Source organism: Squalius cephalus, assembly GCF_949319135.1.
Source record: "Squalius cephalus genome assembly, chromosome: 6".
Classification (NCBI taxonomy): domain Eukaryota; kingdom Metazoa; phylum Chordata; class Actinopteri; order Cypriniformes; family Leuciscidae; genus Squalius; species Squalius cephalus.
In genome coordinates, this window is record NC_137127.1 from 17,188,977 (window position 1) to 17,204,565 (window position 15,589).

A 15,589-nucleotide genomic window follows, 5' to 3' on the forward strand; every position below is an offset into this window, starting at 1 on the left:
AGCATACAGCGCAATAAATAAATAAATGTATAAATAAATAAATGAAAAAATAAATGTGGAAAAATATATAATTATACATAAATAGGGAAATAAAAGTATAAACAGTCATTTATTTTTGTTTTTTTACATTTCTTTGCATATTTATTTATGTATTTATTTATTCATTTTTAATTTCTTTGTTTGGTCCTCCATTTGGTCCTCCGTGTGTGTGTGTGTGTGTGTGTGTGTGTGTGTGTGTGTGTGTGTGTGTGTGTGTGTGTGTGTGTGTGTGTGTGGTTTAATGGCTGTCATTGGAGTGTACTTAAATTTATCCACGAAAATGTCTTACGATTTCAGGATAATTTCTTAATATATTGTAACACATCAATCAGTCCAATGAAAACAATCCAGTGAACGAACGAAGTTTTAAAAAAAAGTGTAATTTGCCATCACTGCTCGACTGTCACGCGCCGGTTCGCAATCGCATCATTCTAAAATTCAAACAGAAACAAATAACAAATACTTCTGCGGTCTGTTTTTTACCAGGCAGTTTCTCGGTCGCGATGATTAATGAAAATAGCTCAAGTGGTCAGGGAAAAACAAGCTGGTCGGAACTTAAAGATCTCGAAAAAGGAGGACGACAATTAGCGTGGGTTGAAGTGGACGAAAATGAAGAGAAAAAAGAAGCTGAAGGTGAAACCCACCGCTGGGTCTTGAACCCACAGAGTCACTTCAGGTAAGTTAACGTTAACACAGACTCACTAGCCTGGAAACTCACGCTCACCATATTTCATATTAACCAAGCTAACGTAATTCAGTTTCTAATTATTCAGCATCAGCATATAATTAAGCAGTAACTTAATTAGAAGTGTGATCGTTGTAACGTAAAAATATATATTTATATAAGCTATATTATGACGTCTTATTTTATCTCTAGGACGGTTATTAAGAGTGAACATGAATGACAGACGATAACTGATTATACTGAACAAATATTGTTTTGTAATATCTTAATAAAATCAAACACAATTTAAATACACATTTCACATTCACATTTTTAATACACGCGATTACATTTAAATAAATATAAGTAATATAAAATGTAATGATAAAATTAAAAATTTTACACTTGCAATTGAAATTAATACAGAACGTGTGCTACTAAATGATACTATGTGATATGTAACATGTTTTTGCATGGTAATTCAAGGTTAAAGTCTTCTTTGGCATTATCACTATTTATTTAAATAAATACATATGTTAATACGTATGTCATAAATACATAAATACGTATGTCATGAGGATGTAATGTCTTGTGTCTGTCAATGTGCCATTAATGCCATCACAGTGATCTAAAAATAAATGTTAAAATTTGCCTTTTTCTGTCTTTTAGGCACTACTATCTTGTGTATATGGTGGTCTTAACATTTGTGAACCTTATAACGATTCCTCTGGACATTGCATTTTCTGATGATATGCATGGACGTGCCCGCAAATACTGGGTGGCTTTCAATGTATTCTCAGACCTCCTGTTTTGTGTTGATGTTGGCCTTAATTTTCGAATGGGTATTTTCAGTGAAGACGGTCAGGTATGAACATGCCTTCATTGTCTTGTATGTAGTGTAATATTAATATTATTATATTATGGCTTTACCTTTCTAAAATACGATTAAAAATGGATACAATGCATTATTGTTTCTGTCTAGGTCATCCTTGATCCGAAATTTATAAGAAAGGATTATTTCAAGGCTTGGTTTGTGCCTGATGTGATGGCTGCATTTCCGGTCGACGTTATCATTATTACTGTGGTAATTGTATTCATCAGTTAATATAACTCACACTTATCAAATTGTAGAGATACTTCTTACAGTACAACCAATTCACCACAGGAGCATTTTGATCACGCTGACACTACTTCACTGATGGCTTCGAAGTTGGTGCGGATACTCAAATTTGTGAGGATTTTCAGTATGATCCGTTTACTCCGTGTGCCAAAGCTTCTGAGATTCTGGTTTGAATTGGAAAGTGTAAGTTTCACAATTTATAAGGACACAATTTGTTATGAAACTTTAAAAGGAACTTCCAAATGATCACATATGGAATTTAAGATATTATTTATGTACAGTAGCACTTTACATTGTTTCAAAGCTTGACTTGACAAATGCGTAAAAATAAAGGCTCCAATAAAAAGGCTGTCATATTAAATGTTATATCAAGAAGGACTTGTTATTCTCTAGTTTTTCAGAAAATCATCTATGACCTGATCATTTAAAGGGATAGTTCACCCAAAAAGGAAAACTTTGTCATAATTTACTCACCCTCATGTTGTTCCAAACCTGTATGAGTTTCTTTTTTCTGTTGAACAGAAAAGAAGATATTTTGTAGAATGTTGGTAACCAGACAGTTGGCAGCACCTATTGACTTCCATAGTATTATTTTCCTACTATGGGAGTCAATGGGTGCCGTCAACTGTCTGGTTACCAACATTCTACAAAATATCATCTTTTGTGTTCTAAAAAATAATATAGCAACTAAAGAACCCCCAAAAAATAGTTTTTAATAATATGATTTAAAAATAAGATGAAAGGATTTTTTATTTAATTTTTTGTAGTATTTTCTCATATTTTTCCTCCTCTGTCATAACACGATAAACCAGCAAGCAACAGGACATTTTTGGTTGTATTTTGTACACCCTTACTGTTCAATGGATACTTTATGTTTTATTATCTATCATTTTAGTTGTCTGATGTACAGCTTGAAGACGTCAAGAAGTTATTCAAGGTTATCTTAGTTTTCCTGATGATGGTCCTCATTTGGCACTGGAACACTTGCGTTCAGTACTTCATATCTGGAATGGAAGAGTTTCCCCAAGACTGCTGGGTTGTAAGAGAGAAAATTGAGGTATGTCAAATTTTTTATTGCTTATGCAGGCATTTGTTTGAAATGATGTGTTCAACATGTCTTCCTTTTTTTTCTGTTACATTTTGCAGAATACCTCGATCGGGGAAAAATACTCCTATGCTTCCTTCAGAGCTTTCTCTCAAATGGTCTGGAGATCAACTGACTCACCAACACGTACGCCGAGCAACATTCTTTCCACATTCATTATTTTTTGAGAAATGATAATCAATCTGATAATTGGTCTTTGGTGCAGAATCACTTTTACGATCAGGATTTGGGATTTTGTTTCAAACCTGTGATAAAACGTTAGTCTAAATCTATGATGTGCTGTTACTTTTAAGTGATCAGACATATGATTTCCATTTGCCAGATGAAAACAAAAAAGCAATGCATGTTTTGCATGAGCAAACACCACTGAAGAACTGGGGAAAAAAAGTAGTTTACATTGAACTAAAGTGATTCCCTTTTGTTTTTTTGTTTTTAGGTGTGGATGAACGGTGGATAGCTATTGTAAGTATGGTGATTGGATATATAATGTGTATTACATTTATTTCTTGGGTGATCAACGCATTTGGGAACATGTCTGCGACTGGCAATGCATACAAGGTAAAGGTGAATTTTAAGAGTTAAAATTAAAGCTGTTTGTTTATTGTTTGTATATGTTAAGTTTGTTTATTCAACAAATAAATACAAGGCGGCTCTGATAATATTATGCCATTATATAAAATTTTTCAGATAAACCAGCTACAATCCTCCACAATGTTCCAAAAGCTGCCCAGAGTGTTGCGCCAACGTACCACTGCCCAGTACAAGTGGCACCGGGATAAGAAGAACATCCTTGACATCGTGTCAAAACAGCTCAGAAAGGTTTCTAATTGATTCATAAATATAAACTTCAGATAACACACAATAAGTTTTTCTGCTGTTCAAACAATCATTTGGCTCAAACAGTATCTTTTTATAAAAAATAATATTTAATGGTGCTATGTTTTCTGTTTCAAAGGATATCATGGCAGAAATATGCTCCAACCTGTTGAACAAAGGCATGTTTTTGTCATTTAACAAAGAATTCACCGAAGCCATCTTGATGAAGTTGGACTATGAGTTCTTCAATGCTGGTGACATCATCATTCATCAGAGTGCTCAACCCGACAAAATGTTCTTCATTGACTGTGGACGGGTTCTTGTGAAGAACGAGGCTTTCCAGATGGAGCTGTGTGATGGAGATCACTTTGGAGGTGATGTATGAGAAACTTACTGTTGTGTGATTCGGTTGAGAAGTAGTCTTGTGTAGAGTAACGGTCTGGTCCACATTGCAGTGCTAATCAAGTCAAATTTAGCGCTTTTCAAATACACATTGTTTCAAAGCAGCTTTACAGAAAATCATGTTAATGTTTATAATATCTGAATTTCTGCATGCCTCTGATAGTCACATTTATCAGATTAGAGCTGGGCGATAGTATAGTTTACATTTTGCAACAATACAAGCAATAAAGCAGTTGAGATCTGCTATATACATTATGCTGATACTGTATGAATGCGAATAAAGTTGGACATGCTTAAATATCCAACCTTATATAAAGAGCTGGGCAAAAATGTTTTGCGCTGAAAAAAAAAAAAAAAAATTCAGCCAACTGAGACTATTTAATTAGTTTCAGCTGCCTGATTTATATACATATATATATACATATATATATATATATGTGTGTGTGTGTTAAAAAATATGCTATTTTTAAGAAATTAAAAACAACAACATTTAGACATCAAAACATGCACACTTAGAGCAGGTGTTTAAACTTTTGCTTTAAATGCAATTTGTTTCATATCAAAAGGAACCTCTTGTCTGTCGCTACGTTGTCAGTGTCCTCTTTACGCCGCAATGTTTTTCACTGCATGAGAAAACAGACGTGTGGTGTGAGAGCATGAGGACAGCGTCAGTTACATGAGTTTCACACTCAAAAAGGCTCAAAATTAGATTACAGAGCTTGCTACATCAAGAAAATGTTTTCCCAGTTTTGTGTGCTTGATCAGATGGTCAGTCAGATAATCTTTGCTGTGAAACTCCAATGTGTTTTAAACAACCAGCCTCATACTCACAATTTTAAGTTTTGTGTTTCTGCAGAGATCTGCTTCCTGTTTGGTGGAAGGCAGTTGGCCACAGTTTCTGCGCTGACCACCTGCAGCCTTTTCACCCTGTCATTACAAGAGTTTCAGAAGATTGAGGAAGAGTTCCCACATGTTGTGAACGAACTGAGGGGAGCAGTTCAACAGCATGAAAATGATCTAGAAAGTAAGTCTTGCACTATGAGTTGCTTTGTGCGGTCATCTTAGTTTTGTCGTGGCCATGACACATTAACTTGTGGGAACGTGATAAGTTGTGGCCACGAGATCATTTCGTCGAGCTAACGCATCATTATTTTGTTTAGAAATAGGAAGTTCGGATCATTTTACTAACTCGGATCTTTGAATCTCGTTCATCAAAATGAGTTATTTCGTTCATTTCAGCAGAATGTATTTAAAATGTTACATGTTAGCCAAATTCCCCAAACACATCAAATGTTGATCGCATTTAGAATAAGAAAAAAAAATTGCAATGCAAGGAAAAGGCCAAATTATGAGAAACAGAAACGAGTAATTAATTGATCTTGGTCTTCAGGCTATGCAGTCTGTTATGCCTAGTTCACACTACACAACTTTAAACGTCGGCAGATCGCTGTGCTGTTTAGACTACATGACTTGCTCTGGAGTCTTGAAGTCACTATGTGACACTACGTAAATGATCTGAAACAGGGGGTTACACACTAGACGAGCTGACAAAAACTCTGTCACCCAACAACTCTATCCGGTCCCAAAACCACATTTTGGTTGGTCCACAAGAAGTGGAATGGGAAATGGCACATTCCAATGGCGCATTGTCTATTTGAAAATGGACGGCGGGACAAAATTGGCAGTAAAAAAAATAAAAATAATATGGGTGAAAGGATGGATAAGCACAAGCGGGCAGCAGGGATTGTCTGTCAGAGAGAGTTGGAGGTGAGTAAAACATTATAATGAAAAAGCAGCTGCCTGTTGTGGTTTGGCAATGATGGTTACAAATACAAAAGGCTTTGTAATGTCATAAGCTGATCATTGGCTGTTGCTCGTCGCGACACGTGACACCACAGGCTATTGAGTCGGCCAATAGCTCCAGATATTTTGCATGCTAGATATTTGTCTGGCGTCGGCGATGTGTCAGCGAGTGTTTTTGATGCGTCGTTAAGTATTTCACACTTAAAGATTGGCGAGCACGGATCACCCGCAGATTTGCATGCGATTATAGCCCGACCTGACGGCGAGCTCGTTAACTTGCAAATCGGGCTTAAATCCTGTAGTGTGAACTAGCCATTAGTTTACCTCTCCTCCTGAAGCTGTTCGTTCATCCCGTGACATCCTCATAAACTGAGCTTTGCAGTCGGTAGTAGCCTACCGGATACAGAATTGATTAGTTCATGTTTCGAGTCTATCGACTTCGGGTTCGAGTCATTCGTTCATCACATGACAGAAGAACAAATGACTCGGACCCGAACCCGAAGACTCGAGAGATGAACTAATCATTTCTGTTTCCAGTACAGAACCTTTTGGATGTTGCGCATGCGCGGTCAACACAAAATGAACAAATCACTCTCTGAGACAACTCGGTAGTCCCGAGTCATATTACACCGTGTCCTAACTACACGCGATGCTGCGACGGGCGATAAAAGTTATCTTTTCCATGTTAATCAGAGTTTTTGTCCTAACCAGCCGCGACGGCGACACGCGACGATTTTATTTTAGAAACGGTTTCCATTTTTCTGCGACGTCGCGCTAGAACAACAAACACAAAGTGTGGCAATGATTTATGTGCTTTATTTAATGTTAAAAGTGTGTAATGTGACTTTGAATACCATTTAGTGCTCCAGCTTTGAAACTGTAAAAGCAACCTCAGATTAACCTCAGATCTTGAAATTAAACAAATGGAAACAAAAATGTTCAAACTGTGAACAAACAAGTATATTCTTTGTTACGGCCTAAGCCTTATGAGTGTTGTATTTGTATTTTGTGTGTATCTGTTTCTGTGCTCTGATTAGTTTCTTTCTCTTGTTAGGCTCCGCCCCTGCGCACCTGTGCCCTGTTGCTCTAATGGCTCCTGTTGAGAAGCCTATAGAAGAGTGTGAAACAGAATGAGGCACGCAGCGGTGAAACCCAGCTTTCATTAGCCGGGTAGTTATAATATAGTTATAAATAGTTATAAATAATGTTAAAGTTATAATAAATGTTTAAACTGCACTTTGCCTCGCTTGTCCTTTTATGTTGCTTACCCCTTTTCCAACGAGCATTTTAAAAACAGGGGTTTGTAACATCTTTGACAAAGATTGTTTTAGTAACTCAATAGCCTATGTATTTTTAATAATGTTTAAATGGTGTAATATTTGTGAATTTGATTATGTAGCCATCTTATTTATTTTCTTGCGAGTGCCGTCAAGATTACTCTCTGGTGCTGTGAACCTGATTCTATTCTTAGTATATTTTTATACCCTACAATTTATAATCGTTTAACTATTGATTGCAAAGGATGGAAATTGACCCAAACAATCTGTAAAATAGTTTAAATGTGCCTTATCCATCATCACATTCCGTGGCTGTTATTGGTTCATCATTACCATCATCAGTAACAAGATTAATATTCTTTATTTACACATATCAGTTCAGAAGGTGCCATATACATCATTATTATTATTATTATTAATCAAGTAAACAGAATTAGATGTTGTAATAAGTAAAAAGGGGAAAAACACATTCTGTTCATTTATTCTACTTCTTTCCAAGTACTTCCAGTTTTCTTTGTGGTTCTGTTGGTGTTGTTCATAATCTATTTGCCTCTACAAAGTATGCTTTATTAATAAGTTAAGCCTATATTGTGTACTAAACTTGGTACTTCAATATCACTTTCTTAAGCCACATTAAGCGTATTATATGAGAAAAGAACGCTTGATTACGGTGCTGTTGTGTGTTTTAGCACATACTGCCATCTAGTGGTAGCAGGTTTTCTCAGACAGCTGTGTGTGGATTGTGCAAGGCTAAACTGGCGAAATGAAAGTCTCAAAATCCAAATGAATCAAATAGGATTGACTCAGAAAGAGTTAATGAATTCACGCGTGTCACCTGATCCAGAAATATACATCTTACTTGTTGCATGTACATATTCTGACTTACATTAATACAAAAGAGGTTTTGTATTAACAACTATGTCTTTGTATTAACCTCTATTTGTACAAAATGCTGCACATTCACGCATTTCTAGATTTTATTGTATTAGTTTAAATGTAGTGACGCACATTTGTGAATTTGTCAAATAAATGGGTAGTTGTGCACACATTAATAATAAGCACCAGGCCTATTAATTTGTAGTTGTTTGTGTGTGGTTTGTGAAATGCTTAAAAACCGCAAAAGGAAAGTCTCAAAATCCAAATGAATCAAATGAGATTGACTCTTTTCTGAGTCAATGATTGAACGCGTGTCACCTGATCCACAAACGCATATCTTTGTTGCATGCGCAAATTATGATACACTAATACAAAATATAACATTTGTATTCACAAAAATGTCTATTTCAACAAATTGCTACACATTCATTCAATTTTGAATTTTGCACACGCAAGTTGAAAGGCATTTGGTCTTAGTAAAACATATCAGCAACCTTTATCAAGTTCATGGATTATAGTGCTTGCACGTGTTAATCATATTGATACTATATTCATCCCATAGGTTTGCTGTTCAGTAAACTGTCACATTGTAAACTTAAAAAAAAAAAAAAAAAAAAAGGACAAGCATAGGGCACTTGCTCTGGAGAGTTGTATAAACACTCAGGAGACAGGGAAACGGAGATCCATGTGGGTAGGCCTACATGAGACCCTTAGAAAGACCGCGGGGAGTACAACCACTTGGTCCAGGAGCTTCGCCTTGATGATGGTCGGTTCAAAGCTTATTTTAGGGGACAGTTTGACAACCTGCTGTCAATCATCGGTTCGAGCATCACTAAAATGACAACCAAATATAGGGAGTCCATCGGTCCTGCCAAGCGGCTGACCATTCGTTTACGTAATGTTTTTGCTTGTAAATGTGTAACGTTTTGTAAAATGTTATATCCTGCTGGGTAGTTTAACCTGTGGTCGTACAGCATAATTTATGAGTTAATATTTAGTAATATATTTTGTATCAGTACTCAATCTGTAAAGTAACTTATTAGAACATGTTAGACAAACATAGGAAAAGTAAAAAGCACAATATTTACGTCTGAAATTATGCACAGACACATTCACCTAGAGGTCAAGGCAGACTGCAACTCAAATGGGCAATTATTCTACCCAGGGCTAGTGCTATGTAGCCTGGCTAACGTCAGACCTGAGACGTGGTCTGGGAACCACATTTTCATTTTCTCGTATTTGAGGCGTGGTTTACGAATGCCCAGAGCCGTTTATTGGGCACTACGAATGTCTATCAAATGCGCCTGTACGTAGCTCATAGCCAATCATTTCAATTATACCAGATGACGTATGTAGAGCGACAGAAATTCGACGAGGAAGAAGACGAAATAAACTTGCGTTCTAAACTACTTAGAACACTATCTAAGGCTGCATCGAAAGGTAACTTCGCGTCTGATGCCATGTTGGATCCATAGATATAAACAAACTGCTTCAGTGTGTCGCATAGACGTCGTCATCGTCTTGCTGCTCCCTCCCCGTTCTGTGATTGGTTCCCTTTTTGAGGGGAAAATCTGGTCCATGGTGTCCAGGCTGCCTAGCAGCATGAATAAAATCGCGCTGTGCGCAAGGCAGCATGGGGAAACCCAGGCTAGGTGCTATGTATGAGCATATACCTGCACATTTTTTAAATAAAGTCTAGGCTCTTGCACTACTCACAGTAACTAACTCCCTTTTATATTACAGATTTCTAGCCACTGGCGATTCAGAACAACTGCATTCAGATACAGGGTTGGATTCTCTACCGTGGTGGGCATTGTGTAATGTGTGCGAGGCAATCTGGTCATGTCTGGTCGAAGAATACATTCAATTTCCTGGAACGAAGGCATTTCCTTAACGTGGCATACTGTACTAAGACAGTGCTATTAAAAGACCAAACTCAGTAAACATCATATTAATAAACCATACCATGTATAAAAAAAAAATCAGATCAGATGAGCCCAGAATATGAACGCAACGCTTTTAATTACACGCTAAGCATTTTCTTACCATATCCATTATAGAAAATGCTCAATGTGGCTGGACACCTCATTGATAAATGTGTATAAATAACAGAGTTAAAGCAATGAGCTGAATTTCTCATTAAGCGTTTTCACAAGTAATGTTTCCTAATTTTAGCCTATTATAGGCCTACTAGGTGACAAAGTTCACAATAGACTTTATCAATAATGCATAAAATAGATTCAGAATTCTGCCAGGCTTCCCTTGTTTAACCCACAGCGACACCAACAGACTTTGAAGCGGACTAATCAATGATTGGTCGGCTCCTTAGCTGCAGACCACTTAATTAAGAGTGAATACTGACTTTCTATTGTGTTGTAGAAGATGGAGGAGATCGTGGATGACAGACGGAGCACATACCCACGGTGAGGGAACTGGTGAGTAGCGGAGTCACAGGACAGGAGACACGGAGGACCAGGAAGACAATGGAGGTAACATATACTTTGGATTTAGCAGGAACAACAGGTAATCGAGTCCTAGCTCAAAACAAGACCAGACAAAGTGTGGAGGTGAGGTGAGACAAAGTGAGGTGTGTGCTTTTACACTGCCTGTGATGATGAGTAGATGATGTGCAGGTGCAGGTGATTAGTATTCAGGTGATAGTGATCTTCGTGATTGGGTGGTGATGGAGCCTGGCTGGACCCTGACAAACTATTTATATATATATATATATATATATATATATATATATATATATATATATATACACACACATATAAAAATGTTATACATTATCTATCTATCTATATACACTGCGTGCATAAGTATTATTTATGATTTTCTGATCATATTTTTTTTCCCCAAGCACATTTTACCAATTCCAAACCACATCAATCTTAATAACTACTATTCAACTTGCATAATAATTAGGCACACAGTGTGTGTGTATATATATATATATATATATTAGTGGTGGGAGAAAAAATCGATCCATCGATGCATCGCGATTCTCTCTCCAACGATTCTGGATCGATTCTGAGAATTTCAGAATCGATTCTGAGCTTAGTTTATAACCAGATGTGCGATGACGCAGAGTTTGCTTTAGAAACACCCGTCTTCTGCTTGCTAACAATTCCCCACACACGTACCTTCAGTAAAATAATATTTAATAAAGTTCCGTAAGGTTGAAACGAATTATAAGGACATTCACAGGCTTCATTGTACAGGATGCGCTGTGAGAGACGCGCATGTTTGATGTTACACTTGAAGTGTGCTGTCTCGCGCCGCCGCGCGTCGATATTCTCCTTAAAAATGCTCTACGAAGTCATCGTTTATGTGGTTTGGAATGCAGTGGAGTTATATATTTAAAATATGAACCTCGCTAACAGAAGGCTGCTTTCAGTTTCAAATGCTGATGCGCGCTTTGTGTTGACTGCTCGCGCATGCGGCTGTGCGACTCCGTGTAAGTGGTTTAATATACTTGTGCAAAATGAACGTAAACACAGCAAGTTATGTCTTAAGGGATTAAACGGTGAGGACAAACCACATTACTACTTGTATTTAAAAAGAGATCCGAGCGTGAATGCAGCTAAATAGATATCTAAGATATCTCAGTCTAATAAGATGTCAAAGTAAAAAACAAAAGTATGATGAAAATAAATCACTCACAGTTCTTGAATGGAAAATGTTCAGATAATCTTAAATACTGAAAGCACTCTTCTGTTTCTTTGTCATTTGTTTCTATGCTTCTCTTTATTATTTGCTATTTATATGGTTTGAAGTTATATTAGTTTAAAATTCTTAAAATAAAACTGTTTTAATGTTTTATTTATTTTATTTGTAATTATAAAAAAAAATAGACTACTTAATTACTTATGTAAACTAATGAATTAATTAGTTTAATTAATTAATTGGGGGGGGGGGGGGGGGGGGGTAGATAAAGAATCGTTCTGGAATCGGATCGTGACTCCCAGAATCGGAATCGGATCGGATCGTGAGGTGACTGAAGATTCCCACCTCTAATATATATATGTATGGAATAATAATATATATATGTGGAATAATATTATAATATATATTTTATAGTGTTTTTTGTATTTTCAATTTTTCTCTTTTTTTCTTCTTTTTTTCTGGGTAACAGTTCACTCTCAATTTTATTTATCAGTGAAACCTGCACTATTCCATTCACTGTGTTAACACATTTCATTGTGTTGTTTCAAATTTGTTGCCTCAGGAACAGCACATAAGACATTTATGATAATCAGTGCAAGCAACAACTAACCGGTCAGCTGATTTTGTGCATTTAAGGTGGAACCACCGTCTGCAAATAATGCACAAAATATAGTCATCTCTGTGCTTTGGGTCACCCTTACACGTTGAGGTTAAGCAGAGAGTCCAGTCTTTGCTGTTCGGGTGTAGCCTTTTCAAGGTACCAGTGTAATCTGCTTTGCTTACATGTGCTGTTTGTGTGACTGCCTCATATGTCTGTACTTCTTTTTTAAAGCAATGCAGTTTTTCGTGTGAGAGTCCCGCCCTCCTGACCTTTGGAGGCTCACATTTTTCAATATATATATTTCAAAAAATAAGGGTATGAATCCACATTCTTGCCTTGACGCTGTTGACTGGACCTAATGGTGTGTTGTCAATGATAGCACAAGCATTCACTACAGCAAAGGCCCGCAGTCATACCCATTTCCTTGTTGTGGAGTATTCACCACATCTGAAGTTTTCCAGTCAGAAGCCTGAAAGTTTTCTGTTGCTGAAGCTACACGCAAGCTACTACTTTCTTTCATTTTGGAGCAGCATGCTTCAAAGTTTAAAGACTGTGGATTGAATTGAACTGAAATCTCTCGCTCTCTGAAATTTACAGTGGCAAGAACCCAGTGATAACCACGGCCAGTATTGTCGGTGTTGAAGGGAATTATAATTAGATCATAATTTATAGCCTTTTTTGTAGCACAAAACTGCAAAATTGGAGTAAAGTCTCCTAGTGCAGCTAGCTGGTAAAGGTATGTGGGTGCACAAAGAATTGAGTCTGACTTTTTTTGTTGGTGAATGAAGACATTAATTGCCTGCTCAATTGTTTCTCCTTCAAGCCAGGTCATTGGAGAAAGACAGCGGCTTTTGTCCTCTTTTTCAGCACCTGGTCGTGCTGGCACGTTTGACAATGTAGCTTTATCAGAACACTCCTGCTCTGTATTTTTTTCATTTTCAACATTCAAAGAAATTGATGGCATGCTGTCCACCAAAGAGGCTGATTCATATGAGCACCCAAACTGGCAAGTATCTTTTCCAGCATCAGTCTGTGGTGGCTCCTTAGACAGAGCAGCTGTATCGGAACACTTATTTTTATCTGTTTTGTCCTCCTTTTCAACATCCATAGGAATTTGTGGAATGTTGTCTACCAGAGAGTCAGGCACTGAAGACAGTAAGGAGTCTGGTGCCGGGTTTACCAAATAAACATAGTCTTTTGTTCTGGGTTTTTTCCGGCCCGATTTTGTTTCATTGCCTCTCCCTCTCTTCCGCATCACTGATGTATTTTCGATTTGTAGCAAAGTGAAGCCCCGTAGCCATTTCTACTGCAAAAATGTGGTAGCATTTTCCAGTGCATAATGCACCATTGGCAGTATTTCAAACTACATGTTCTGATTCGTTTGAGGGACTTTTCACGACAAACACTCTCAATGATGGATTTAGACTCACCAGACCCATTTCAATGACTGTCTTGGCCAAAGATGTCTGAGAAGACAGAAGTTTAACTCCTTCAACTTTGCATGGTTCATTTTCTGTGTTGGTCTTGATCCTTTTGATAATTTCTTCCAAAGGAAGAAAAGGGGGCATGTTCACATCCGTCACTGCTACACTAAGGTTCTGCTTCATTGCATAATTTCCCAAGCCACATTTTGCCCTCTGAAATTCAAATAAAAAGTATGACTGCATGTAGTACAGTGAGAGCACCATTGCGTCCACTGGAAGTTCTCGCCATTCATTTGGGGATTTTATCATTTTGTTGATGCTCTCACTTATATTGTTTGTTTGTGTTTTGTCTTTAAATGCACATAATTGTTTGGTGTAGTATGCAGCCATGTTTTCACAAATGTCTGCTTTCAGGTGATGGTCAAAGTAGCAGAAGAATCCTTCTGACCATCCTTTTGCGAAGGCATTATAGCGGGCATCAAACTCATTTGGACAGGAGGAATCAATGAGCTGCTCAATATGGTCTTTTAGGACCTTCACATCATCCTTTTCCCCCCATGTGTCTTAACCCAGTACTCACATCTCTTAAGATGTGGTTGCGGCAGAACACTTATATTGGTAAAGTTTTTTTTCAAAGCACCAACAATTCCTTTCTCCCTGTCAACTGTCACTGGTATCTTTTGGTATTTTTTTGAGTCCATTCCCAGCTTCCCAAAAATCTCAGTCAGAAATTTCTCATGGTGTTACATGAATTTACGTTCATGTAACATGAAGCCAACTGGATACACTGGGTCATTGACCAGTGCAGTGTTTCTCATAGCCAGCACAGACACATAAAATCCCCCATTTGAAATGTTGTGTCATAACTTATCATTTGTGGGTACTCAAACTAGGCTAAAAAAATAGGCTAACGATTGCGTCATAACCACGTGACTCTCTGGAAATTACTGTATAGACAGGAGGAGAAGCTCGCAGTCAATCGGGGGGACGTGGAGGCATAAAGTCCGATAAATTCAAGGGAGAAGCCCATGGAGAATCATACAGTTGCTCCTGCTCCTAGCTCATGGACAGCTCCTACTCACGCTCTCCATCTCTGCAAGATTCGGAAGGGAATGATTCAGATTTCTCTTGGCACAGCTACTAGAAGACTTACAACTGTCAGACAGGCTGCTCACGTCACATCTACGTCGTCAAGCTCAGTTTGAGCCTGCGCAGTACGCTCAGCCATCAGGAAGTGAGTGCTTCTAATTTGCTTCACTTTTCTCCGTTGAAACCTATGGGGTCGCTGTGTCCAGTTTATATACTGTCTATGGGGTGGAGTCAGGCTCTGACCAGGGGTTTAGTTACCCTTTAAGCGTTTTTCACGTTAAGCGTTTTAGAATGTCCCCGTCATGCTGCGGAACAGGAATTCCACAGCAATACTAAACATCACATTAAGATAATACTGTTGTCGAGATACACACATATCAGATTATTTGAAATTAGATTATATGAAGCATTATTTGGAAACTATTTTAAACGTGTTCACAGTATGTACTATAGGTCAGATGACTGGAGAGTAACAGTAATCACAGCAAATAGCAAGGCCAGACAAAGATATATAGAGCAGCAAACTGTCTCCATATGCCACAAAACGAACTGGCAAACACATGAGGGAAGAGAGCACAGGACCACCAGGGGCCTCATGTATAAAACTTTCCGTAGATTTCATCCTAAAAGTGTGCATACGCACGATAGCTAGATTTTGTGTACAATTAGTGAAACGAGGACTAGACAGGAGGCGCGCTGGGCAG

The 15,589-nt window shown here is 37.6% G+C and overlaps 1 protein-coding gene and 2 long non-coding RNA genes across 5 annotated transcripts in view; 1 reads left to right on the plus strand and 2 right to left on the minus strand.

Annotated features, from left to right (window-relative positions):
• Positions 1 to 15,589, minus strand: part of LOC307159833 — a 272,209-nt gene that overhangs the window by 17,770 nt on the left and 238,850 nt on the right. The gene's annotated exons all lie outside the window — the stretch shown is intronic.
• LOC307160712 (potassium/sodium hyperpolarization-activated cyclic nucleotide-gated channel 1-like) lies at positions 307 to 7,100 on the plus strand. 2 transcript variants are annotated; one of them, XM_079874904.1, is made up of 11 exons: positions 307 to 715; positions 1,373 to 1,568; positions 1,686 to 1,787; positions 1,869 to 2,006; positions 2,719 to 2,880; positions 2,970 to 3,054; positions 3,365 to 3,486; positions 3,616 to 3,747; positions 3,884 to 4,118; positions 5,003 to 5,170; positions 7,004 to 7,100. In XM_079874904.1, the coding sequence occupies exons 1-11, from the start codon at positions 543 to 545 to the stop codon at positions 7,081 to 7,083; spliced, it is 1,593 nt and encodes a 530-aa protein (XP_079731030.1). In that variant the 5' UTR covers positions 307 to 542; the 3' UTR covers positions 7,084 to 7,100. The 2 variants fall into 2 exon arrangements, with proteins under 2 accessions (XP_079731030.1, XP_079731031.1); XM_079874905.1 differs by lacking the exon at positions 5,003 to 5,170.
• On the minus strand, positions 4,027 to 10,675 carry LOC307160714. Of its 2 annotated transcripts, none has more exons than XR_013821610.1 (3): positions 10,521 to 10,675; positions 4,978 to 5,073; positions 4,027 to 4,093 (listed from the first exon to the last, which is right to left on the minus strand). It is a non-coding gene; the product is annotated as an uncharacterized lncRNA (long non-coding RNA). The 2 variants fall into 2 exon arrangements; XR_013821611.1 differs by having other exon boundaries at positions 4,055 to 4,110.

What these genes read in the sequence shown, in the direction of transcription:
- LOC307160712 (XM_079874904.1), top strand. Translation starts at nt 543, where the DNA reads ATGATTAATGAAAATAGCTCAAGTGGTCAGGGAAAAACAAGCTGGTCG. An exon ending in TTGTAAGAGAGAAAATTGAG is followed by an intron (nt 2,881 to 2,969) that starts GTATGTCAAATT and finishes TACATTTTGCAG; the next exon opens with AATACCTCGATCGGGGAAAA. An exon ending in GCATGAAAATGATCTAGAAA is followed by an intron (nt 5,171 to 7,003) that starts GTAAGTCTTGCA and finishes TTCTCTTGTTAG; the next exon opens with GCTCCGCCCCTGCGCACCTG.